At 43.5% G+C, this 27060-nt stretch overlaps 8 protein-coding genes across 8 annotated transcripts; 2 read left to right on the top strand and 6 right to left on the bottom strand.

Annotated features, from left to right (window-relative positions):
• Positions 1–726: 726 nt before the first annotated feature.
• H6S33_009589 (uncharacterized protein) lies at positions 727–2286 on the bottom strand (the record flags this gene model as incomplete). Its single annotated transcript, XM_044841001.1, has 1 exon — positions 727–2286. One exon carries the CDS (start codon positions 2284–2286, stop codon positions 727–729), a length of 1560 nt encoding a protein of 519 aa, XP_044698404.1.
• A 4746-nt stretch (positions 2287–7032) lies between these two features.
• Positions 7033–8310, bottom strand: H6S33_009588 (uncharacterized protein; the record flags this gene model as incomplete). Its single annotated transcript, XM_044841000.1, has 9 exons — positions 7033–7066; positions 7135–7148; positions 7198–7219; positions 7279–7465; positions 7517–7610; positions 7666–7829; positions 7887–8141; positions 8208–8244; positions 8308–8310. The coding sequence occupies 9 exons, from the start codon at positions 8308–8310 to the stop codon at positions 7033–7035; spliced, it is 810 nt and encodes a 269-aa protein (XP_044698403.1).
• Positions 8311–9057: 747 nt separating this feature from the next.
• Positions 9058–9441, bottom strand: H6S33_009587 (uncharacterized protein; the record flags this gene model as incomplete). The annotated part of the gene is made up of 1 exon (XM_044840999.1): positions 9058–9441. One exon carries the CDS (start codon positions 9439–9441, stop codon positions 9058–9060), a length of 384 nt encoding a protein of 127 aa, XP_044698402.1.
• Positions 9442–9910: 469 nt separating this feature from the next.
• H6S33_009586 (uncharacterized protein) lies at positions 9911–11239 on the top strand (the record flags this gene model as incomplete). Its single annotated transcript, XM_044840998.1, has 6 exons — positions 9911–10046; positions 10114–10242; positions 10298–10379; positions 10441–10578; positions 10638–10903; positions 11001–11239. The coding sequence occupies 6 exons, from the start codon at positions 9911–9913 to the stop codon at positions 11237–11239; spliced, it is 990 nt and encodes a 329-aa protein (XP_044698401.1).
• Positions 11240–14160: 2921 nt separating this feature from the next.
• H6S33_009585 (uncharacterized protein) lies at positions 14161–14520 on the bottom strand (the record flags this gene model as incomplete). The annotated part of the gene is made up of 3 exons (XM_044840996.1): positions 14161–14188; positions 14264–14314; positions 14372–14520. 3 exons carry the CDS (start codon positions 14518–14520, stop codon positions 14161–14163), a joined length of 228 nt encoding a protein of 75 aa, XP_044698400.1.
• Positions 14521–16112: 1592 nt separating this feature from the next.
• H6S33_009584 (uncharacterized protein) lies at positions 16113–18131 on the bottom strand (the record flags this gene model as incomplete). The annotated part of the gene is made up of 10 exons (XM_044840995.1): positions 16113–16328; positions 16403–16612; positions 16670–16773; positions 16851–16873; positions 16927–17140; positions 17203–17379; positions 17455–17562; positions 17636–17768; positions 17847–17978; positions 18036–18131. The coding sequence occupies 10 exons, from the start codon at positions 18129–18131 to the stop codon at positions 16113–16115; spliced, it is 1413 nt and encodes a 470-aa protein (XP_044698399.1).
• Positions 18132–20052: 1921 nt separating this feature from the next.
• On the bottom strand, positions 20053–21218 carry H6S33_009583 (uncharacterized protein; the record flags this gene model as incomplete). The annotated part of the gene is made up of 2 exons (XM_044840994.1): positions 20053–20754; positions 20811–21218. 2 exons carry the CDS (start codon positions 21216–21218, stop codon positions 20053–20055), a joined length of 1110 nt encoding a protein of 369 aa, XP_044698398.1.
• Positions 21219–22011: 793 nt separating this feature from the next.
• Positions 22012–24700, top strand: H6S33_009582 (uncharacterized protein; the record flags this gene model as incomplete). The annotated part of the gene is made up of 4 exons (XM_044840993.1): positions 22012–22732; positions 22796–24046; positions 24099–24265; positions 24350–24700. 4 exons carry the CDS (start codon positions 22012–22014, stop codon positions 24698–24700), a joined length of 2490 nt encoding a protein of 829 aa, XP_044698397.1.
• Between the last annotated feature and the right edge of the window lie 2360 nt (positions 24701–27060).

The following is a 27060-nucleotide window of genomic DNA, read 5'->3' as shown; positions in this document are numbered from 1 at the left end:
AGTCATAAAAAACACGTTTTCGACCCCAATAATAACCCCCGGAGCGTCAAACCGCCGGAGGGGAGTGTTTTGGTACCGGTGGATATATGAGGGACAGCTGGAATCAATCGGATCGAAGATCGGACCGCTCGGAGCGAATCGGCGCAAGCTGCCAGCCGACCAAGTACCTATCGGCGGTACCTGTGGGCATGAGAGGACTCTGCTATGTGGGAAAGCGATGTGGGAAGAGGCCTGAGTAGGTAGCCTTGCCGTCCGAGACCTCCGAATAGCCGACACTGACGATTATCCACCAGACGGCCGATGGAGAAGAAACATCGACAGGGAAACGTGCATTAGAGTGGATAAATAGGTTGAGGGGTTTCAGCGGATTTAGGAGTTTGGGTTACGGACTTAGGAGTTAAATGTTCTTGGTTGTTTTTCAGGGTCTCGGGCATGCCCCGAGTGTATTCTGTATTATTAGTAGACTGGGTCCTCGAAACATAAGCGAGGGATATAAATACTGTGTCATTCACTGACTAGCCAAACTATCATCGGCGAAATCAGAGTCTTAACAATATAAATCGTTGATACGCGAGTTACAACCTTATTTGACTATACTTTTGAAATTACTTTACTCTATCGTGACTTCGAACTCTACCTGAACTATTACGTCGAAGACGGTCGAATCCTATACGCTAACTCTAGTGAATCTTTGTTGATAACGTAGCTCGCGGGGCCCGTATCGGATCAAGGAGAATCATACTCGACGTTGACTGAAGAGACCTTGGAGACTTCTACCTTTGTAGCTGTTAGCCGAACTCTGAGCTCTGCGTAGTGTACTCTTGTGGTCTGGTACGCATCCCTCACAGCTTCCTCCCTTTCATCCGTCCATTCAAATTTAACGTTTTTCTTTATCAAAGCTGTAAGCGGAGCAACAATTTTCGAATATCCTAGAATAAATCGTCGATAGAAATTTGCAAATCCTAGAAATACTTGAACATCATGAAGCTTTGTCGGTGTGGTCCATTCTAAAACATCGACGACTTTTTTTGGGTCCATTCTATTCCCATTCGGAGTAAGGATTAGGCCAAGGTATTTTGTTTCTTGAATCATAAATTCACATTTTTCAGGTTTAAGGTGAACATGATTCTCATCAAGTACCTTTAGAACCTTTTGAATATGTTCTTTATGTTCTGATAGGGTCTCGGAATAGATAAGGATATCGTCTAAGTATGCCGTTACGAATTGATCGAGGTAGGGATGTAGAATATCATTAATCCAATGCTGAAATGTGGCAGGAGCATTAGCTAATCCAAACGGCATTACTGTATATTCGAAATGTCCATATCGAGTCCGGAATGCTGTTTTCCATTCGTCCCCCTCCGCTATCCTGATTTGATTATATCCCCAACGTAAATCCAACTTTGTATAGTATTTTGCTCTTGACAACTTAGCTAGGGTTTCCTTTAACAATGGTAACGGATATCGATTTTTGATTGTAATCGCATTTAGGCCTCGATAGTCAACACAAAGTCGAAGAGTTCCATCGTTTTTCTTTACGAACAATATAGGTGCTCCCGCTGGTGATTCACTGGCTCGAATGAATCCTTTAGGTAAATTTTCATCAAGATATTCCCGTAGTCCTTTCAACTCAATTTGAGACAATCCATATATAGGTCCATATGGTGGTCGTTTACCTTCTTCCAGTATTATCTCGATGTCGTGGGATGGTCGATGTGGTGGGAGAATTGAAGCATCGTATTCTTTAAACATATGGAGACGATGGTGAAATTCCTTCGGTACCAATTGTTCAATATCGACAGTAGATTTTTCAGTTGCTGAAACGATAAACGTATGGTGTTCCGGTAAGGGAATCGAGATGCCATGAACAATAACTGCAGTACCGGTGATTGAACAGTGTTGACAACAGCTTCGAGAGTCAAAAACAAGTAGATTTTCTTTCGGTCGAATCGTAACATCATGTCGTCGCATCCAAGGTATCCCCATCACAATCGGATAGTGTCCTAACTTCGTTACAAAACATGGTACGACTTCTCGATGAACATGAATGTCTAGCGAGACATCGACAATATGGGTAATTTTTCCTGATTTGATAGGCCTTCCATCTATAACGTCTACATGGCGAGGTATTTTAAGGGGAGTCGTTGTAAGACTATTGTGGCGTGCAAAAGATTCATCAATGAAAGCATATCCTGATGCTCCGGTATCAATAAGAGCGTAGGTAGGTATGAAAGAATTTTTATTCTGTGAAATCGAACAAGTTACTACAAGTTGATTTCCATCCATTTCCTCCTCTGATACCGAAAAACCAGAAATACACATCCTAGAAAAATCCTTAAATGGTCCCTGGGCTAAGCCACTTAGTGCAGGGACAAATCTTTTGCCGACTCATTATCGCTTCCGGCATTTTCTTCCACCGTCAATGCCGCTCCTCTCATAACAGGCCTCCTTGGTTGATTTCCCGTTGCCCTCGCTTGAGGGCAATCCCTAACCATATGCCCGACACCTCCGCAATAGAAACATCGGCCCTCAGCTAAGCGGGCGTTTCTTTCGGCAGGGGTAGGGCGACGACGTCCTCCAGACAGATCCATGGGTACATCATCTCCAGGACGGAACGAGGGGTGATTCTCAGTGGCAGGTGGGTTGGCAGCAGGGGCAGCGGGACGGGGAGCAGGAACAGGATTTGTTGGTGGGGGACGCGGAGCCGGGGTCGCAGTAGTAGCCCAAGGTTTTTTACTACCTCGCTTAGCTTCCGCCGCCCGTCGTCGGTTATCCAACCGTTGCAAGAGTGTTGCACAACCATCTACCGTTGCAGGAGTCTCATGGTGTATCATCGATTCGTCCAGCTCCCCATTAATTCCTTCCATCAAAGCTTCAATCCGAGAAACTTCATCCATTCCCGACTCAGCAGCATACCGTTGAAACTCAGCGAAGTAATCAGCGAAAGTTCGAGTGCGTTGTCTGATATTCCGGAGATTTCTCCTAGCCGTACGCATTCGATCGGGGTCTCCAAAAGCTGTATCCAGAATCTCGTAAAACCGTGTCATAGAAGGTAAGGCAATACCTTCTTCTCTCATGTACTGTAAGAACTGATTGGCAGCAGCGACTTCCAATCTGCTGAACGCATACGATAACTTAGACTGTAGTGTAGGATAACGATCGGTATTTCCTAATACCTTGAGTTTCATTTGTTGCTTGAATAAGTGTAGCCTTTCTCGGTCACGATCCCCCCTGAACACGTCGGGGTCTGGGAGTTTCTCCGACCGATAGATGGTACCTGTAGCTGGTGGCGCTGGAGGTACAGGTGGAGCATTATTTCCAATAGGTTCTTCGTCAGGGGCCACAACCTCAACAGCGGTTTGTTGAGCTGGGGCAGCAGTAAGATCTCGTTCAAATATCCTTCTTGCCCTCTCAGCCTCCGCTTCTATCTCCTGCAAATCCGTTGCATATTGAGTAAGACCATTTTGACACTGTTGAAGAAGCGCATAAGCTTCAGCTCCGACCACGTTGTCGACCTATGGATGCGCTTGAAAAAATCTTTGGAGGTTATCGTTAAGTTGTTGATAATCGATATGGACATGTTCCGACATTGTAGACTATGGTGTTGTATTGGTTGGCGATAGAGGACGCAACCTACGTATCACGGGGACTGTAGGCGATAGACTGTGGTACCAAGGAATACAACCTAGATAATGACGTAGACGTGGACGTAGACGTAAAGGTATACTTTGACTATGGGCTATGGGATGGCTCTACCTGGTATGATAAACCGGTTGGAGCCCTATGACGTAGTGCGAACAAAGAATAGTATTCGTGGAATAAATACAGAGGTTGCGTAAAGAAGAAAGGAAAGAAAAGGAAACAGAGGAAAGCCGAAACAACGCCCCTTTATATATCCAGACCTCAACCCACGATGACTCATCTTCTCGCATAACAGAAACAGAAAGAACATAATAGAAACTCGCTTAACAAATCCCACACACACACTACACAATCCTTCCTTTACATACTCTAACACTTCGCATAACCGAAACGTATGGCTGCTGTTACATCTACCTTTGTAGCTGTTACCCGAACTCTGCGCTCTGCGTAGTGTACTCTAGAGGTCTTGTACGTATCCCTCACAGTAGCGGTGGTATTATTTACCGGACCGAGGAAAGGCTTCACCGGAACTTAGTAAGAAGTTAGGAGCAGAGAATAGAGGCCTTCAGAGTATAAGTACTCAGCTTCATTCTCGGGCTTCAGTCCGGTTCTCCCAAGTCTTCATCGAAAAGAAAAATCAAGTTCTTATCGGTAGCAGAGTTCTTAAAGATTGTTGAGTTCTAGCGCTAGTCTCCTTGAAATAATCTGCAACCTGATTGTCTATCTTGCACGGCTGTCTCTATTCTACCCGATTCTATTTCTCTTGGAAAGGACCCCCGTTACAATCAGACAGTTGAAATGGCTCCGTTACAGTGAGGTAGACCGCGACCGGGTGGAGGATTTCCTATATTTATTTGCAGTTAGATTATTTAGTTTGCTTTATGTTTTAATTGTGCTTGCGGCCAGGATTATAGGGTTTTGTTTCTTTGTATACCATACCCAGATTCTTGTGCAATCAGTATGAATTATAAATAAATAAATAAATAACCACTTGATTTTATTCTCATTTAGAGATACACAAGTTACAGTAACAAGAAACTGGTATTATGGAAAAGAGATATGTTTGGGGGAGGTAATATAGGATGGGGAGGAATTGGATTGAATAGTACAAAAAATGTTAGGTATGATTAGATCATACATCAGCGACCAAGTATTATTAACAGGAACTTAGGAAACAGACTGAATAGTGAGCCTGAACGAGACTGAGTTATAGCCTTGTCATTTGGAGGATTTCCTCTGTATGCTCAAATTTTTTGACTTCGTAATTTTTTGTCTCTTCTTTCTTACATTTCGTTTGCTGTTTCTAATTCCTCGATTACTGTTACTGCTTCGATTTCATATTTCCTTGTATTCATTTACATAAGTTTGTGGTCGGGATTATGGGTATCTTTCCTTGTATGCGATACCTGAGCTTTGGTGCAAGCAATATGAATAAAAACTAAATAATAAATAAATCACTTTTGTGCCCATTACGGCGATCCCATACCACCTCACTTTTCACCTTGCCATATATTATCACTCGACATCGAGTGATTTTGTGTGACCTCGTCAATCCTTGCCAAGCTCAAGGTTCATTTATACTCGAGAATTCACTACCTAAGTGTCATTTCAGATTTGGTTTGTTCAGGGCAAACATGGCCGTCTTGAGTTTCGAAAATCACAAAAAATTACATCTTCCCTGATAATCCTCCACCGAAGTCAAGGATCCAATAAATGGAATAACAATTCAAACTCAGAGATACAGGAACACTTGCTTTCAGCGTACGCTCGGGACCAGGATTTGGTACCCTAGAGCGAGATTGACCTCAAAGAGAGTACCCCTTCTGAAAAGCAGGGAAAGGGGGCTGAAAAGTGACACCTTTATAGTTATATCCCTTATGGAGTATTTTTACAGTAAGCCTTCACTATATAGGGAATGTGCGCTCGACTGCGATTAAATACTGACTTTACTTATGCCCACACAGTCGACCTTCTGATAATCTATGTTTGTTGACATTTCAAACGATTAATTCATCACGCCTTACGGTTGTTAAAATAGGTGAAAAGTATATTGGGTACAGTACTACTCCTAAGTATGATTGCTATCATCAGCGGTTTTACAAAATCAAGTAACCAATTGAACAAAGTATCAACGCAAATGATCCGCCAAAAGCCATCATTTTCGTCCCATTATTTCCTGCATCCGAAGCAGCAGTTGCAGATGCAGTTGGCCGTGTAGAAGGAGTTATCCTAAATCCAATCCAAGTTAGTCGGTTTCTGGGGGAACCAATGAATATAAAAACCTACGTGACGTTGGCGGGGATTGGCTCAGCTATTGAGGATATAGCGGGCGTCAGTAAATGAGTTCAAGTAGAACTGTGGCATCCGTTTATCAGGAGCTCAAAAATGATAATTCATATGTGCAAGTGAATTGCTATCCTGCTATTCACTCTCTCAAACGAACTCTATCCCAAATACCGCTTGGTTTTTGATGTTTTACATACCGACTTCATGATCATAGGACTTGCAAGTAGTCTGGAAGTAATCAACAGCTTTCTGCCTTGATCCGCCGCACCTGGAGGCCAGGCAAGTTTGCGCACTTTCTGAAGCGCAGACGGCCTGTATATCGGAAGGGGTGCTTTCTTCGTTTACACATGCAAGTACACACGCCTACGTATTCAACAGTTATTAGCTATGTATGCCAGAAGATATCATATTGAAGTTGAAATCTTACTGGTGGGATCTCAGCTGCAGCACAGTAGACGAATCCACTAACAATGAGCAAAAAAACCGTTAAAAGGGTATTTCTGAACATCGTGAACAGAAGTCTTGAAAAGAATGTGAGGCTGAGAAAACAGATTGGAGGGCCTAAAGAGCGACAGACTATATTGTGTAAACGGATTCGTAGAGAGAAAAGTTGGAGTTGGTCACAAGTAGGGAAGGAAAGAGAAATGCCAGGAGAGACGACAAGGTAAATATAGGAAAGTAAACAAGGTGTAGGTACTCTACAGTGACCCTATGTACATGTAGGTAACGCGGCGGGTTACTCCAGTAGGTAACAGCTGTAGGTGTAAAATTATTTAGTCAATTAGTATCAATCTTAATCCTGCATTGCAAGGGACTAGGGGGTAACCTTAACCCCCAAAGAAGTTAATCAGCTCAGCCCCATACTCCCAGGCTGCAGCCCAACTCTAATTATCAGGCTGAACAGTGCAGGATTAGATGACTCATCAAAGTGTCAGGGGAGATGGTAAAAATAGCAACGAAAGTACTCTACTCTACATGTGTTACTCTAGTAGAGGAGGTCAAGAACGGGTGACCGATCGAACTTCACTCAGAATTTTCATATACGGTTGCTTTAAGCGAAGGAACTTCATAAATTCTCCTCATTCGCGTGAACACCGTACCCTTCTAACCTCCTGTAGCCTCTCGGTAGAAACATATCCTACGGTTGGCGCCGGCGGTTAAGAAACCTTCTCCAACCATTTGTCCCTTCGGTAACCACTTGACGACGTGCAAAGCTTTGTCTGTCTCACTATGAGTTGCAACACAAGCTTTCGTTTCAGTAGACCACACCTTTGCTTTCCCATCAAACGACCTAGCACATACCATTATCTTGACTGGGCGTTTTTGGAGGTTTGGGCATTGGCTACATACCCACTAAGAATATACTCCCCGCTTGAACTCCACGCAATAGAAAACACCCAGCTAGAGTGCCCAGCAAGATTGGCCACTTGTTCGCCAGATGCCACGTCATATAGTGCAATAAAATTGGAATCACCACACGCAGCAAGTAATTTTCCCGCAGGAGAAAACGCGACGCATCTCACTGGTTTGAGGAGACCTGTAATTATTTTGTCAGCAAATGCCTATTCAAGAAATTTGTGTGACTGACCGGGAAGGGAGTGAAAAATGCGTCCTGTCTCATTATTGAAGATGTATACACCCCCATTTTCGTGACCAGATGCTACGAGTTTTCCATCGGGAGACTATTGACCTGCTTAATGTTGTTTGCTTTGGTCTAGAGGGTATAGGATAATATACAATTTCGACACACATGCCAAAGCTTCCTTTCGTCTCATACTGCCGAAGCTTCGTTCCTTGCTCCAGTGCATTCCAAAGTATTACCCTTCCATCGTAGGTTGTTGAAGCAAGGAGACTCCCAGTAGTTGATAAAGAAAGGGCCCAGACCTCTCCAGGGTTCTTTCCTTTAAACTTCAATCATCAGCAGCTTAACGAACAGGCTTATCGCTGATCTTACGAACCTCCAATATTCCCGATCTTTTTAAGCTGTTCAAGGTCCCACAGTAAAGTCTCTCCATCAAATCCGGAGCTAGCTGCTATTCTTCCATCTCTGCTTACCCCAACGTGATGGGTTCCTAAGGGATGAGCTTTGACAAAAGTGTGGAGGAGTGGATGTTCGGGTGAGGCAGTATCCCATAGTTTGATATTCGAGTCACCGGATGCAGATATGACATATCTAGAGGTCACGGCAAGTGAAAAAATGTCGGAAGGATGAGCTTTAGGAAAGGATACAGTCAACATTCATTCATAAACAAGTCTTTTATAGGGTACCATTGATACACCTTCTTCCTGAACATGAGCTGTGAGGTATTGTTTCGACTTTTAAACTTGTTAACTAAAGGCAGCAAATTAAAAGATCTTATTCAATTGAAGCAAACTTACCATCGAAAGATGGATCGACTCGCGGTTTTGATGGTGGTTAGAGTAGAAGGCGATTGATTACTGCACGGTGGCGGGGCATCCATTTGGCGCGCCTGAGCATGCACTAAGTAGGTCTCAACGCGCAAATCTGCATTAGATAATCATTGAACGCCTGCTGCATAGAAACCTCACTCTTATCATGTATAATATAGATATATGTGCCTGGAGCACTTTAGGGCAACTACTAAATACTCTACAATATACATATACATACATGTACTCTACATTATATACCTACATACTCTCCTCGCCATTGCGCTCTATAGGTGGTGAACTCGTATAGTATGCGCAGGCATTTACAATACCGTGAGGTTGAACAAAGTCCAGGACAGTAAGTGCAACTCTTGTATGGACAATAAAAGGTCAACTAGGCCAATGCTTCAATGGAGCAATTACTGCACGTGTTATTACAATCTCTCCATTTCTTATAATATATATGTAATAGGGATGAAAGTAACAAATTAATATGAAGAGACGAAGTCAACCACCTCTGGCCCACTATGTCAACATTTTGGTTTGACAGATGACCGTTGCTTTGTACATAAATCTCCTCTAAGTACAGAAGATTCCTCCCGCCCGTTTAATCGTTCGTGCTACCACCGCATGCCTTGCGAAATCTGAATACAACATCTTAGGTTGTGCCATGCTCACCATCTAACCCATTTTCTCGTAGGCACCCCTTTTAAATCGATTCCGCAGAAGCCGTATCTTTTATGGGGTGCCTGTTGTTATTTCCGTCCCCACGTCCTTGACCTCTCCTTCTTTCCTCCACATAGCCTTGATTGATTCCACGCAGTTCTCACAAAGAACGTTTTTGCGTTTGACCCCTCCACATGCGGGGCATCTGTTGAGAGCCTTGTTGTCCTGTAGGGCCTTCCCTGCCAATTGCCGCATACGCTTCCTCGAGTGACTCTGTTTCTTTTTAGGTACGGCGCGAAGTATTGATTCCCAGAGTTCTGGGAGAAATGAAGGAATGTTGAGGTGGATAGCTGTTGGAATAGTGATTGCAGTGGACATGCGAGGGAGTGTGGGGAGAAGAGCCTGAAGCGAGGTGAAAAGCCCAGCACGCGAGGACGATAAAGCATGCATTGCCATTTTAGATTGAAATTTGGCACTTGATCAAAGCTGGGGGAGAATTTGTTGCCGAGTGACGATGATGTGCCGAACGCAGGAACCAGGAAGTGGGGATGTCTCGGTATTAGTTGAGAACAATTTCTTTCACAAGCCCAGTTCGTTTGTGGGCTAGGGTTGCTATATGCTGATGCATGTGAGAAACCCTGAGCTGAACGCCATTTCCCAGTGCCAAGCCAGGGAAAGTGGCCCAAACAATCAACAACAGACAAGACAAGCAAGCGAACCCCTTTTCGTTCCTTAAAGATTATTGTAATCCCCCCCCCTGACTGACCTCAATCCCTCCTCAGCCCACTTGCCCATCCACTATCGACACGCAAGGAGAGCTATCTCTTCTTTTTACATTATCCTTCTTCGTGCTGAAGCTTCCTTTCCATTTCTGCATTCCACTACTAGCACAACCGCCTTGTTCTCCGTTTAATATCTTGCAATCATGGCTCAAACTGCAGCGATGATGTCCCAGACTGCTACTGTCTTTCCTCGTAGTCACGTCGGTTTCGACAGTATCACCTCGCAAATTGAGAGGAAGCTTCTGAAGCGTGGTTTTCAATTCAATGTTATCTGTGTTGGTATGTGACAAGCTTCTCATCTCGCCATCCTACCCGCCTTGCTAATACCCAACCGGAACAATCTTAGGTCAGACTGGCCTTGGGAAATCAACTCTTATCAACACAATCTTCGCGGCACATCTTATTGATTCCAAGGGCCGCCTCACCCCCGATGAACCTGTAAGGTCTACCACTGAGATCCAGACCGTATCCCACAGTATGTCATGCTTTACTTTGCCTCAAACTACGTGTGAGAGCTAACTCTACGATAGTTATTGAGGAGAACGGCGTTCGTCTCCGGCTGAACATTGTCGATACCCCGGGCTACGGCGACCAGGTTAACAACGACAGATGGTATAACCTCAGTCTTATGAACGTCGGAGAGCCCTGTAACCATAGCTGACATTATTGGTAGCTGGGATCCCATTGTCAAGTATATTAAGGACCAGCATTCCGCATACCTCCGCAAAGAGCTTACTGCTCAGAGAGAACGCTACATTCAAGACACCCGCATCCACTGTTGTCTATTTTTCATCCAGCCATCTGGACATGCGTATGTATACAATAACAGCTCAATCGTCCCATCCATAATTGCTAAACTCTCTGTTACAGTCTGAAACCCATTGACATAGTTGTCTTGAAAAAATTATCTGACGTTGTCAACGTTGTCCCTGTAATTGCAAAGTCGGACTCACTCACGCTAGAGGAGCGCGCTGCTTTTAAGGAGAGGATAAAGGAGGAATTCGCATTCCACAACCTTAAGATGTATCCTTACGACAATGATGAATTGGATGAGGAAGAGCGTGCCCTGAACGCCCAGATAAAGAACATCATTCCTTTTGCCGTTGTAGGTTCTGAGAAATCAATAATCGTCGATGGTAAGCAAGTTCGTGGAAGGCAAAACAGATGGGGTGTCATCAATGGTATGATCAAGCGTTCCTATTTTCTAATGCAGTTACTGATAAATTTGAGTAGTTGAGGATGAGAAGCACTGCGAGTTTGTTTACTTGCGAAATTTCCTTACTCGTACTCACCTCCAGGACCTGATCGAAACCACATCTCAAATCCATTACGAAACATTCCGTGCAAAGCAGCTCTTAGCTTTGAAGGAGTCCAGTGCTGCGGGTGCTGGCAGCAGCCGACCCATTTCACCAGCCGCTGAGAGGGAATTAAGCAGGGGGTCGCAACAAAGGATGACGATGAATGGATACTAGGAAGGTAGCTTCTACATTTCAGGGGAGCTTGGTCTGATCGTGGAGGCTTCCCCATAATGCCTCGATTGGAAAAAAACCACAATCGCGACCTTTTTATCTTCTGGTCGCCACTTTTCTTTTTCTTCGCTACTTATTAATAACTCTTTTGTTGGAGAACTTCTTTGTACTGCTGTATTTTCGATCATATCCAATTTTTAGCTCTTTACTCTCAGTTTGTTGATTCCCGCCCTGTGGATATAATTCAAGGTGACTTGCAAGGATACAAAGCAAGTTCACGTACTGATCGTACTAATCGAAATCACCTATACAAATTTCGACTTCATATACAGCCGGGTAACAATCGTTACTGAGACATCCGAAATACTGGGGTATGTAGAGTGTATTGTTAATGCTACCCCCAAGGGCTAGAATGGGGTGAGATCAATTGCTTGATAAGGTAAAGCTATTATCTACCTGAATTTACTAAAACCGAAACTCTAGAGTAGGTCAGCATGTCATGACATCCTTGTACCCTTACCCATGCGGGAAAGCTTTTGCTATGCATATTGTTCAAATCATGTTATCCACCATAACCTATTATAATAAGGGTATTCAAAGTGGGGATAAGATGAAGCTGGAATTCTGGATGGTTGCTGTGATTGGCCTACCGGTCAAATAGATTTGGTCTTGAGACCATCTTGAGCTTTCCATCCTGAAAGAACCTGGGTTGAAAATTGGAATAGAGACTCTACTCTAGGCTAACCATCAAAATTCGTTGCGGGTAGCAAAATTGATGGTTGCATGTCAATCCGCATATGTACAAATCGGCTCAAAACTGCAAGTCTCTAATTAAAAATGAAAAACCATTTTTGTCGTAGTTCAATCGATTTGTGGTATAGTTTCAGTCAAAAACACCCTCAAAAATAGCTACAGTACAATCTCCTTATAAGGGTTCGGGCTATAAGGGTATTCGCCTTATAACGGTAGGTGCGTGGGGTCCTCAATGGGCTTCGTAGGTACAAATTTGCTCCTCCTATAAGGGTACACACCCTATTCCTTGGACGACCTGGACCGTGCACCACTTAGTAGGGCAATAGTCTTACTTTTTACGGTTGGCAACAGCATCAAAGCCAATCAAGAATTTACAACAGTTGCCAGAACTTACCACAGTAGGCTAGTGAGAGCTGAAAGAAGTATATGCAAGTAGGTCGCGAATTTGACAGTTTCATTCGTCCAAGGGATAAGGTTACGACCCTCCAAACTAGGCAGGTTTAGACTGTGGCCCAGTGCCTTTGCCTCCGTGGCGGCGAGCTCAGCCATATAATAATCCCATGGCAAAGTCACTGGGCCACAGTCTAAACCTGCCTAGTTTGGAGGGTCCCGAATCTGCATGTCTCACCAGGCCAAGGGATAAGGAGATTGTACTGTATTCTCATTGGTCTACTTTTTTGTTGAATAATACTCTATGTAGGTACAGTCGTTTCGGGGTCAACGACGAAACCGGTTCGATGGCGAATAGGCCAATCGAAGCCAACAAAAGCCAACAAAAGCGCGCCGACCCCTTTGCCTTGACTAACTATCAGCGCAAAAAGTAGCCATTCGTCATCGAGCCAGGTTCGTCGTTGACCCAGAAACGACTGTACCCTTAATGGATCCCCATCAAGCGAGTTCAGCCAAGAAATATTTGAGAGTATAGTTGCCCGCCGCTATAACGAACGTGCATATTGAGTACCTTTCCGCTCGGTATAGCAGATTGTTCGGTACAGCAGACCAAACTCTTTGCTGGGGTGGGAAAAAAGCCAGCCCAAGTGGTTCGATACAGCAAATATTCGGTATGGGAGCGTTCGTTACAACAGCGGGCGACTGTATAATGTACCTCGCTCTCGACCAATAAAATGCTCAATACATGTAGTTTCGAAAATCAAATTATAGTACATGTAGGTATTCTACAATAGCTATTGTAGTATGCCTGAACCACGCCAAAGCCATTTAATAAAAAGAGTTATTGAATTCGGTCACTAATTCCGTCTAAAGGAAGAGTAGTAGCAGATAAAAGAAAACGAGTTTCCAAATCCACTAAGTCAGTCCCAATTATCAGCACAAACTGAGCGAATATCAAGCCCGGTTCATTATACGATTCCGGTTGCAGGTAAGGCACCTATGTATATCCATGTACGTATGTGGTAACGGCATAAATGTATGACCGGGTTAAAACTAGAGGCTATATGAGAATGTCATTATCATGAGACACCCGAACATTGGCCTTGAGCAAAACCGGAGGTTTGAGTCTAGTGTTGCTATATATACGGTGGTGATTTCACCCCTATATATTTATATCTGACGTTTATCCCATACCAACTCTCTTCCAACCACACACCTTCGTTCCCTAACATGGGGAAACGTGCGAAATAGAATAGGACTTCTGTTGGCAAAAATCAATATTTGCATCTGGGACGGAACGCATAATCTCTAATATCTACCCTAATTATAACCTCGTAATTACACCTCTAATATCTCCAGGCTATATTTTTCTAGATGTAAATCTCTACATACATGGAGTATATTTTTCAACTCGAATTCTACCATGGCCATGTATGGCATGGCACTACCACGTAAAACATATCTGTAAATATGTACTTGCGACAAGTAGATGTCGATTGATCGCTATTGGAGATGGTTAATATAAAAAGATGACTACAAAACCAAGCATCGATAAGGGTGAATGCCCCCAATTATTGCAGCCACAATGGAGAAATGCGTGTATATACAAGAGAAACAAACTAGAAAGACTTGAAAATCTTTTCAGATATTGCTATATAGAGTATCAACGAACAACCGAAAGAATTAAACGCAATAAACGACCCAAGGAAACATAACAAAATGAAGGATTTAAAGCCCAGGCATTTGTAATTCCAAGAAACACCAAACCCTAAAGTTTCACACTATGGTCCGCCGGTTGCAGTGACAAGACTGAAAGGTAACCTTGTTAGCGCTTTATCTGTGGTAATCGAGTATGGAGTTATCAAAAAAAGAAGAAAAACTTACGCCTGAGCTGCAAATGGCCAACCGAAAAAGACAATGTACATGGGAAGATACCTAAAAGTCCATGGGTCAATGGGTTCAGGCTACTAAGACAGGGCTGAAGTAACTTACATTGAAGCGGCACGTGCTAATCTTGTTGTGTAGAATTTTAGTTGAACTGGTTGTGCCTTCACTGTCTTTGGGTAGATGAAGAATGGATGTGGCTCCTCGAGCAGCCTCTTTCCGAATGGGCGCATGAGTCTCGTAGTAGCTCTAAACATGTTTGTATTTTTTTGATGGATAGAAGGGGAGTTTTGAGTTGAAGAGTTTCGGGTTGCAGGTGTGAGTGGAGTAGGATAAATTTGAAGCGTGCGAGTGAGAGGAGATGATTCTGATTCCGAATATTCCAATGCAGCAGATGATGAGAGAGCAAGATCTTACAACGTCAGGTACCGTGATACTTATACACATTAATACGGAAGGTTCTACAGTCCAGTGCATGCTTCACAGAACAAAAAATGTGCCAGTACTGTGGAACGATTATGGCGAGATTGTGGAAGTGAGAATAATCCACCCGCCGTGCCAATTCCAGGCATAAGAATTGAGGTGGAATGATACAATTAGTGAGAACGAGCAAAAATCAGGCGAGTCATCATCACCATCATCATCATACTGCAAAAGATCAGACAATATGGACCGATGTTTGCTGTAGGCTGAAGTTGTGGGGTGAGGTGGGATGGTCAGAGCAGAACCCTGTCTTTCTAATATATCTTGAAGTTTTTTCACTCTGATTGGTTGAGAGTGACAGGGGTGGTTTAGTAAGCACGACACATCAAAGTTCTGAGCACTCATGACTGAAAGAACTCTAACTAATGGAAGGAGAAGAATTGAACTCGAGAGAGCAGGAGGTGGAATGGGAGGGGGGTGGCCGAAGGCCCCCCCATTAAAGACCTCCCATAATTATTTTATACCCATAATCCAAAGTACAACTCGCGGTCGCGAGGTGGCCCCCCTAGTATGTAGGTACGTACATACAGCCACTCTGCAAAAGTGTTCGTGATTCCGATTTCGGAGTGAGACATTTCTCTATATATGTAACTCTGGCGGACCATTAAAACCCCCCAAGAGAAAACCTTCCCAGTGACCAATGGAGCCCGGAATCAATGAAGAATAAGATCAATGACCTATCTTCTTTTATATATAGTCACGAACTATATTATATATTTTTCGTTGTTTTAAATCACGAACATTTTTACTGAGTAGCTGTACATAGTACCTAGAGTACTCTGTCTTCGGCGGTCTCCGGGATCTGCGCTCCACTACCACATGTAGTATATCTACTATCTTCTACTATCCCTTGGCCTGGTGAGACTTGCAGACAATTTTGCTAAATATATCCTAGACTAACCTACAAGTTTGACAAACAATGAAGAGAATTTAGGTTGCCGATATTGAATCAGAGTATGTACCGAGGATCCGGGGAAACATAGGGGTGGGAGCTGGTAGACTGGTAACAATCCCCATATGAATGTATCCTATTATTAATTCCCTAGCCCCTCCCTACTACCAGGTTCGCGAGAATATGCGTACTGGTAATAGAGATACCGCAATAAGTTGATATCCTCTAGGTTGATAGAATACTAGACAATTATCCCATTATATACATAATGGTACTAGCATAGAAAAAAAGCTTGGTTACACCGTCTTGCTGTATGGGGACCCTCAGTGAATTCAGCCATAAAATCGTAGTTTTACCTCCCGCCCTTTTCTCGGCCTTTGTAAGAGACATGAAAATAAGCAGGATTAGACGGAAGAAAATTGGGCGAGGTTTTCTTGTATCTACATAAGCAGGCAAGCCAGCTTTAATTTACAGTCATTCGTCGTAGCCAGCATAATAAAATGGCCCAGCTTCTCGTTGTGTCGATATCCGCTCTTCGTCTGAAAGCATTCTTAGGTTGGCTCGCCTTAGCGCATCTACGTCTTTACAATGATCGCAGGCAAAATCGCATGGCGGTGCCTTCACTTCACCAAAATATTTAGATATGGCTAGGTGGCGGCAAGTAGAGATGTCTTCGCAGTAGTTGACCAACTTTTAGGAGTCAGTATTTTCCCGTATAAAACTAGAGCTGATAATAAAAGAAGTAAAGAGATCGCTCGCCGTACAGCGTCAAAGCTTGTGGCCCTTCCGAGGCCCTTTCCACTCGGCATTCTTTTATTTTCTTCCAAGCTTACAAGATATTGCGTTCGGTCTCGGTCCTCCCTACTATAATAAAGGATACACCTCGCGGCTTTACCGTCTCTTCCCGCTCGTCCAGCTTCCTGGTAATAGCTTTCGAATGACTTTCCTATTTGCCAGTGCACAATGAACCGAACCTGTAGGACAATCAAGTTAGCTTTTGCAAATAACTACCATGGTTTTTTTTTACCTACGTTTGGCTTATCAATGCCCATTCCGAAAGCCGTTGTTGCAACGATGATATCGTAACCAGGCTTGTCAAGCAACCAACTGGTAGTGGTGTCTTCTTTTTCTTTTTCTTTGAAATTTTGTATGTCAGTACATATCCCTGCTATTGTAAAGCTCCAGGTGAGCTTTGAGGAAATGAGGACTTACTCGCAAGCCCTGCGTGATAAGGTCTATTTCAAGGGTTAGCATAGATTTACCATGTTCTCGGGAAACCTTTTTTGACCTAGCGCCAATGCCATTATCTCGTAGTGCCTTTGCAAGATCTTCACATTTCTGTCTTGCTCGGCAATAAATAATCCCACATACCGCTGAAGCACGTTGATATTTATCTTGGTGTAGTTCTCGTCTTATATAAACCTCTCTCAGCCAGGCTACCATATCTTTGAACGTATCGAAAGAATCGTTCGTATATCGGATCTCGTAGTGAAGATTGTTGCCTTTACATATGCTCAGTGAGTATTGACTTATAAAAAGGGAAGGTTATATTAAAGCGACTTACGTGATGTAGAGAGGAGAAATATTTTTGTAGCTGGTGAGGGAAGATTGAGTATTTTAAGAATATCAAATCTTACTTTTTCGGTGGCAGTAGCAGTTACTGCCATTACTGGTACCGAGGGATATTCCGACTTGAAGAAAGATAGTTGCTTGAATGAGGGTCGAAAATCGTGACCCCATTCTTTACTAGTGTCAGAATTAATTTAGACAGGATCTGCTAAAAGTATTATAAACAGTCCCAAGATTGTAAGCCCACCTGAGATACAATGGGCTTCATCTATCACAATGCGATTTAGCTCGCGTTGTCGGTATACCAGTGCAAGTTTATGGCGGAAGCTCTGGGTAGCACAAAGCTCTGGAGTAACTAGAATATATCTCAATCAACATTAGGAGCACTGCAAATGGTAATAACTATGAGCAAGATTATAGCTATAGACCATATAAAAGGCGGTTTTTTGGATGTCCGCACTCAAGATCTGCAAGAATCGTTTGTCTTTCCTCGGCGGATACACTGCTGTTCAAGGTGGCTGATTTGATGCCGGCCGTTCTTAAAGCATCCACTTGGTTTGCCTAGATATATAGAATGAATTAGATTAAAGGGAGTATGTACGACTAATACCATTGTCTACGTGACATCGAGACTCTCACCATGATACTGAGAAGCGGCGAAACGACAATGGTTAAACCATGATCAACCACCACTGCCGGCAGTTGAAAGCACAACGACTTTCCAAGACCCGTTGCTGCTTGCAGATATACGTCGTGACCTGCCAGTGCAGACTAATTTCCACTTGTTAGTAGAATCAAACAAGATTACGATTCCCCGTTCAAAGGTACCTCTATAACTTCACGTTGAACTGATCGGAATGCTTGTTTCTTGAATATGCGCTTTAGTGCGAATTCGATATCGGGTTTTTTTTTCGCTTTGGACATTACTTAGACGACGTGTAAAGAGGTATCATCAAAACAGAAAAGGTTAGGGTTTCTCGGACACTTGGTGGAGAACGGGCTGCCAGGTCGTGTCAGGCACTTAAGATTCGATAGAGATATCTACTATGTACCTGATTGGTTGGTGTGAGAGCCCTAACCCTGTATACAACCAACCACCAACGGGAGCAAGCTCTTATTAACTGGAAGAACTGACAGAGTTATTTTAGGGATGGGGTCGGAGACCCCCATCACTTAGTGGACGTGATACTCGAATCTCACAAACCAAAGTAGCAACTCGCAGTCGCCAGGTATCTACTGGGCAGTGGTGTATGCGCTCATGAGATAAAACGGCTATGAAGTACTCGTCTCCAGACCAATTTAAAAACAACTAATATGTAGGTACAAGCACTAAGCAGCGCCCATTAATATTTGTGCCACTCCCAGTATGTATATGGACAGCTCCTGAACTCGTGCCAACCTAGAGTAAAGTACTAGCGATGCCGAAAATCTTACAGATCATGTCTTAGGATTTTGAGAGAGTAGGTAATGGGTAGTAGGTATGTACATGTACAGTTTCCGGTAGAATTATTGCGAAAGTCAGAGTTAAAAGAGTGGATTTGTTGGTCTGTCCTCGTAGCAAAAAACCTTTTAAGGGCCAATAGGACTATCGGGTCACGGAGAACCCACTTTCGCAATACTTCTACCGGAATGTGTAAGTACATACATGTATCCTTCGATTGTGACTTGTATCGTGCGTTCATGGTAACACTATCGATGACAACACCATTATGTAGACAACACCATTATGTAGACAACATTTGAATCCCTTCGTTCGTGCCCGCGATTCACATACATATGTAGAATAGCCGATTTGATATTCAAAATACTAACTGCTACAGGGAGTGGATATCCTCTAGGAGTGGAAAGATGTGTTGAAAAAGAGGTCACAAACTGTGATTTCGATCCTAAAGAGATTCGCGGAGTGTGGGTTAGGAGGTAAAGGTCACTGGAACAAGTTAAACACCCCCAAAAGCGTTTATGGTCAAAACGAACGAAGGGAAGGAAAGGAAGGGCTTGGTTCATAACTACTCACTCGATTTGTCAACCCTCTACTTCGGGGCGAACAATACGGCCCATTCCATGACCATACACTAGCCCGCCGCACAAAGTTCCTCTGAGAACAACAGGAATTGACCAAGCCTACGTGTCCATAAGAATACATATGAACCCTCCTCGTATTCTAACAAGTTATTAATAATATCGTTATAGAGGAAAATCTTTATTTTCCCCAGTTAAAAGGGCCGAGACTAGAGTATGTACGCCAGCACATCCTTACTGACCAATTATTGTTACCGGGGCCACTCTTATAACGAGGTTCGACTGTATATTTATTTTATAAGTGTATATACACATCTTACATTATCGATCATTGACCTACCGGCTCGTGCATGAGCCAGCTGAGACAAAAGTTTAACTCTGTGAGTGTCAGCTCCTAAAATGCTGAACCAACTCATGGTTAACCACTACCTGAACCGTGTAACACTCTATGATGATTTTTCGGGTGTATAATTATTATATTGAAACCGTACCTCATCTCGAGTCACTGGCCCGTAGAATATTGGCCAGTGGACCGTTGGCCACCGCTCTGACCATAAAAAAGACCACCAGCCACGGTTTCATCTATGGAAAACTAGGTCCATTTTGAACTCCCACAAAATAAAAGGAAGTATTAGGTCTAAAGACTTTCGTTAAAATCATATACAAGACCAGCCCTGCTGATTCTGATCTTCGAGTTACTATTCTATGCCATTTTGTATCCATCATATTTCATTGTTATCTTCTGTTTAGCAACATTATGGCATTTCAATAGTCCTGGATCATATCCACAACACCCCAGTTGTCAAATTCTCTATTATAACAGAGCCTATTCGTCAAATTTCCCCTTTTTAACCACAAACGCTTCCAAAGCTGCAATCGCCGCATAAAACCTATTTTCCGCTTCAGGAAACACCAAACTTCTTGGGGAGTAAAAGACATCATCCGAGACTTCTTCAGGCTTCCTTGGCAAGCAGTGCATGAATTTCCAATCTTTGTCTGCGCCTCCTTTTTTGGCAAGCTCTGCCGTGACTTGGAATCCCTGGAATTGCTTCAATCTTTTGGCTTTCTCTGATTCTTGTCCCATAGAAACCCAGGTATCCGTAACGATGATGTTGGCTCCCTTTACTGCCATCTCGGGCTCATGGGTAGTCTCAATTATCGCACCACTTTTATCGGCTGCAAGACGAGCAAGCTCAAGCATGTCAGGACCAACGGGATACATACTCGGGGTGGCTATAGAAACGTTGATCCCAATTTTCCCACAAGCTATGGCAAGGTCGTAAAGAACATTGTTTGCATCACCAACCCAGGCCACCTTGATGCCCTTGTGTTTAGGGAAGTGCTCGGTTATGGTAAGAACATCGGTGACCGCTTGAAGGGGGTGAAAAGCGTCAGAAAGTGCATTGATGACTGGAACTGTTGACGTTTTTGCGAGTTCGGTAATATCGGAATGAGGGCCAACACGGGCCACGATACCAGATGTCATGGAGGAGATGACTTTAGAGGTATCGTAGAGTGATTCATTAACCTAGGTTTAGCGTGGTTAGCAGTCGATCATGCTAGACTAGCGTAACTAGAACTGACCCCAAGTTGAATATCATCCTTTCCTAAGAACATAGGATGGCCACCGAGGTATACCACTGCGGCCTCGGTGGATACTCTAGTTCTGGTAGAACGTTTGGAAAACATCATTGCGATTGTCTTCCCAGATAATGTGCCCTGAAGTGAAGTGGAGATATTACCAGTCTTAATGGCATGTTTGGCTTTGCTGGACTGGCGTACAAGAGTGGAAAGTTCAGAAGCTGATAGATCTGCAATTGATAAGAAATGTCGCGGAGCGAAGGGGGAGGTGGAATCATTTGGAGATGTTTGATAGCTATGATTACTTGATGGTGTGGTCGAGAGTTGACGGAGAAAGGTGTTGACACCAGTAGTTGTAACTGTGCGGGGATAGTGCCGCAAGGAGAGTTTCAGAGCAGTTGAAGAAGCCATGTGGAATTGAATTCGGTCTTAATTTGGCGGATGAATATAGTGACGTGGAGATAAGGGCGTGGATCAATTAGATGGAGAGAAGAGCCACTTGTTTACCGGGCAAGAAAAAAAACCAGTGATAGAGTAGACGAGTTTATGGGAAAGCCAAGACGCTACATACTTTTTTTATGGATGGAACCATTAGTGATATCTGATAAGATCTGCCGCTGAGTGACAACTTATGATGAATAGAGGTTACGGATATCGGGTGCTGCTTACTACAGTCAATCATTTCCTAGGTAGGCCACGCCAATGCATCAGAGATTCTCCAAATGTCTCATAATTCCAAGGGACAGCACTTGTCTTTACTTCTTCCGGGAGTCCTGATTTACTGCTCGATAAGCCTAGGAGATTTACGTCTTGTCTTACATACAATCGTAGGCGCTACAAGGTATCGATTGTGTCATCAATCACGTAGATCGATTCCTACGACCTCCGACGACCTCTACAGCCCTTTTAGATTAGAAACTCCTCGTCCTTAAGGTTATTACCGCCTCTCCCTCTTTCTATCAAGCCCCTCTGGTTTCTATTCAGTTACTCTACGCCGGCCACTGTTATCTAGACAGTCAAAATAACGCTATCACGACACATACCTACATGTAAGTACATACATGTAATCATCACTTGCATGTAGCTACAAGCGCATGTGCCAACATCCATCTTACCATAACAGCTACACTAGAAACTTTATTGCATTGGTTTCCCTTCTCTACCTCCACTTCACTCCTCAATTTGTTTCCTTGCGGGGGATTTAATGTCTTCGCCAAAGCCGCACGGTGGTGCGCACTCGCAATTTTCGGAAGAAACGCCACTCCTCCGAAATGATTCCCTTTCAACTACGTACAATGGTGAAATATCACCGTGTTTGCCTGACGACGGTCTCCCCAAAATCTCTCATACGTCCTCCGAATCACCTCGTAGGCCTGCGAGCAGGCTCGCCCTAATTATCTTATGCACAAGCATCCTTACTATCCTATGTATCGGATTTTTCGTCCCCGCTGCTGCTTCGCAGTATGCCAAAGAGGCCGTCATTCTTGATATTTCAAGTCTCTCTATTGAGGGGTTTACGGATCGAGGTGTAAGAGCTCGTGTCCAGGCAAGAGTGACTGTGGACGCGGGCAGAGTCAGGAACAATGCAGTTCTAGCTCTTGGAAGAGTTGGAACATGGATTGTTCGGAGGGTATCGAGCGAACATTCAAAAGTGCATGTGTACCTCCCAGATTACGGCGACGGTCTGTTGGGGACAGCAACCACGCCTGCCATGGAATTAGACATACGTAATGGTCAAATAACACTAATAGATTTTGTCTCCGAGGTTGAGACCGGGTCTCTTGATATTGTTCGGAGCGTGGTAAATGATTATCTCACGGGGAATATTGGATTGTTACGGGTTCGCGGAGAAGCAAGCCTGGGCTTGAAGGCCGGTCTGTTTAACCTGGGAACACAAAAGATATCTGAGGAACTAGTCTTCGAAGGTTCTAAATTCGAGCTATGATCTTTCTCTGAGAAATAGACTGACTCAATTATTATAAAATTAGAATTCCCATCTTTGCCTAAGTTCCAAGTCAACAGATTAAATTTTGAGGAGGTAATTCTCCCCAGACAAAGGGCTGTAAACGCCACTGCATCTATTACGCTCAAGAATCCATACCAACTACAGTTTGGGATTCCTTCAATACCCTTCAATATTCTCCTTCAAGGTTGTGATGAGCACAATTTAGTACATATAGCTACAGCGAAGAGCTTGCCTCTTCATGTGGAGCCCAAGTCAGACATAGATGTGGAAATTTCCTCCATCATACACAACCTTCCTGGTACTTTCATCAATGCCTGTCCGAAATCACAGATATCTCCGATGGATAAATTTCTCGGGGCCTACCTCCATGGGGACGACAATACTGTCTTTGTTCGGGGCAGCGATTCTTCAAGTCCGAATGTTCCCGGGTGGCTGCAGGAAATCTTACAAAGTATTACCGTTCTTGTTCCATTCCCGGGAAACGCATTCAACGATACAGTAAAGTCCTTCAGTTTGTCAAATGTCAGCTTCCAACTTCCAACATCAGATGCTGAGCCTGGCTCCCCAGAGTCGTCTCCACGATTAGGCGCGTCGGTGGTTGCTATTGTTAGAACCCCGGAAGAAATAAACCTCTCGTTATATGTGAAACGACTTCGAGCAATAGCAAACGTTTCGTACGAAGGTGGGGTATTTGGAGCACTCGACCTTCGCAAATGGATGATAGCGGAGTCCTCGCGCTCTAGTAACAACAAATATCTCGAAGTTAATGCAGAGGTTAAGGATGCTCCCTTGAACATAACGAATTATGATATATTCAGGATAGTGGTTAAAAAGATGCTTTCAGGGGAGGAGAATTCTCTTCAACTTGGTATCAGAGGAGATACTGATGTCGATATTAAAACAAGCTTGGGTGAATTTGTGATTAGCAACATACCTGTAACGGGGAATATAACCATCGACCGCTTTCCAGGATTTGGGTCTATGCCATCTCCAAAGGCTCATAAGGTTGTAATCGAAGATACGGCGCCACACTCTATTACCCTACGCGTTGATCTAAGTATCAATAACCCCACCCCTTGGGGGGCTATAGTGCCATATATGAATGTTAACATTACACAAAATGATACGGTATTGGGGAATGCAAGCGTCCACAACGTACATATATTACCTGGTAATAACCTTTTAACTGTGTGGGCAATATGGGACCCAAGAACCCATGGGGGTGGTCAAGCAGGAAAAATAGGAGCCCATCTTCTCGGCGAATATATTTCTGGTAAGCATAGTCCACAGCGTATATGTTCTCTTTCATTAACTCAGCAATCCAGGCCAGAATACCACCATTACTATCCGCCCGCATGTGAGAAGCTTGCCATCTTTGCCACTATTGTCAGGTGTACTATCAAACTTTGAACTTACGATTCCAACTCCTCGACTTGGTGGAATTGACGACCCTGATGGCAATGCACCACCCCCTTTCATAGAATCTGCAACTGTAAGCGGTTTACCTTCCCTCTCAAGACCCAAACCTCGATTTGGCTGCCTTCATGCTGAGTATCTAACTTGTTTCCCTCCTTAGATTCACGTACTTTCGTCAACTGCTGATTTTGTTATCGATAATCCTCTAAGAAACAATGCAATCACGATTAAAAAAATCAATGGAACAGCGAAGTATAATGGCAGTGATTTAGGGACAATATTATACGAGTGGCCGTTTGACATTTTGCCCGGTAAACAAGGAAAAACCTTGACGCCCAAGCTGCCAGTGGATTGGGGCCCAGATAATGTAGGGTACGGAGTGGTTAAGAAAGCACTACGTGGGCAACTGAAGGTGCACGCAGAGGCCTTGTGCATGATTGGAATTGGGAATTTTTCGGTGGAACTATTTTATAACGGGAGTAGACCAATAGGGGCACACGTTGGATTTTAGGGAAAGTTCGTTGAATACACAATAAGTCATCGGTGTACTGTTAGTATGTGGGATTTTGTTTATTCACGGCGTTTGGGATACTTAAGGTCACTTTTGATATTATTAGCTGCTGTGGTTTGTGTTATCAACATTGATATCAACTCAACAGTTGAATTAGTATGTGGAGACTGTTGTGAAAGCTAGTTATAACATATTGAATTAGTAGACTAGAGATCATTCACGTACTTGGCCTACTCTTGTGAGGAGAGCTTGTAGAATATAATATATAGCATATCATTGTAGTTTTGTTCGTTGCGGTAATATCGTGGGGAACTCCGCCCCACAGCCCATATAGCCCCCTGAGTTCAGCGAAGAGTACCTACATATATAGTTTGAGCTCGGCTTGAGGGAAAAGGCTCAAGCCGATTTAGGCTTGCTGAATGATGAGGCTCGCTCTCAACGCCCCGAAAGCTCGAGCTGGGTGGAATATGTAAATACCATGGTAGCTGAACACCACTTACCTCTCGCGCCGAGAGCTGCGGGAGTTAAGGGCTAGGAGGGTGTGCCCTAATTGGGCATTTAACGTGTTAGACTAATTAATGGGGAATCCGCTCAGCGCCTGAGTTTATCGAGAATGCCACTTACCACGGTACTATCGGGAATACCATGGTAATATGACTCAATAGAGCATTTTAGTCCATCCCTGTAATCCATATTTCTTCCACGTAAAATGGTGTGGCGCACGTGGCTTCTGCAGCAGAAATATGGCCGAATTATGGTAGAAATATGGGGACTAAAATGCTCTAATACACTGAATACCATCCCTTCCTCTGTTTTCCGGCACTGTGGCGTGAAGGGATAGCTGTGGCAGACAGCAAACGCGGGACAGACTACATAAGGGATATCTCCAATTGGTAAATTGGTAAAAATTTTAAGAGCCTGTTCGGACAACCATAGATTATTTCTTCGGATTATCGGACAGATCGGACTGTTAGCAACCATTGATTTCGGGGTGTCAATTGTTAGAAATGAAACTTAGTAAATGCGCTCTAGATACTTGCCTGTTTGCACGACATATTCGCCTACTGGAAGCCATCCCGTGGATATTTTGAAGGTTTGTAGGCATTCAAATGTGGTCAGTTGACCGTTGAATGGGAAGCGTTATGTGCCCTGGTCTTGTTTTACAGAATTTGATGTCACGGCTTCCATATGTGGTTAACCTACCAGATACTAATCGGATCTGACGGCGGAGGGATTATAAGTGCTATGGCATTCTTTACTACATGTATGTATTGAACCTGAATAGGTATATACATGTATGTATGTAACTTACTACTATTCTTCCTATTAATGTCAATCTGGACTATTACTATTGAAGAGATTAGTGATAAAATTAAAGCCTTCAGTGATGGATTAAAATCGGACCATAACAAACCAGTTTGTCGGGATCTACTGCCAACGAAAGCGTACTCATGCCTGGCAGAAACTACTCGTAGTTTTTTGGCGTTTCCGGACGCAACTGCTATTGCATACACAGAAAAAACTCGCCAAGGCTATCTTTTGTATGGCATGCAATAGCAGTTGCGTCCGGAAACGCCATGCATCAAGTTCTCGCCGTTCACGATGCAACACCCAACCTCAATACTCGTTACTCAACCACAAGTGATATTTAATAGAGAATACATAGTAGAGTTAAATAGAATAAAAAGAAAGCGATTTTGAGACTACCATCTAGTATGCCCTCCATTGGTTTTGAGACACGCCTCAACCCTTAAGGGTAAGTTATCTAGCTTTGGTTGGGACAATGCCTCCCACTTCTCTTGTGCAGCAATAAAAGGTTCATCATCACGATGAGGTCTTCTCTGTCTATAACTTCATTGCCTTTTTAGTGCACTCTTGAGCATCTCCCATGAATTCTCTATAGTGTTGAAATCTGGTGATACAGTAGGCCAATCCTCCTCGTGACTGGACAGTTTGTATCTTTATTTATCTGTACAGTATTTCAGCTAATTTTATAGAGAATAACAACAGCTTGCCACTTGTTATATCTTGAAACTTTTGCAGAGTTCGTGGTAGAGTGGTTATGGTTTGACTTATCGTTTGTTGCATGCGACTGTACATGTATTTTGCCTACAGTACGAAAAAAGGGGGTGGGATCACTATCATAGCATTACCGATATAAGTAAATTATAGTAGTGATACAGTAATCGTATGAGTGTAGTATATTGTATACTATTTAATTTGTCAGAATACGGAAATTGAAGAAATACGGTAAGAATAAGGTAGTAGCCAGAACACGTGTTCCAGATTATACTGGGTTAATTGTAATACCGAACTTTATTCACTATAGCAGCACTCCAGTAAAACTACGGGATATAGGG

This window comes from Morchella sextelata, assembly GCF_020137385.1.
Source record: "Morchella sextelata strain SCLS chromosome Unknown scls_3, whole genome shotgun sequence".
Lineage (NCBI taxonomy): Eukaryota > Fungi > Ascomycota > Pezizomycetes > Pezizales > Morchellaceae > Morchella > Morchella sextelata.
Note: the sequence above shows the minus strand (reverse complement) of the source record. Positions and strands in the feature narration are given on the sequence as shown.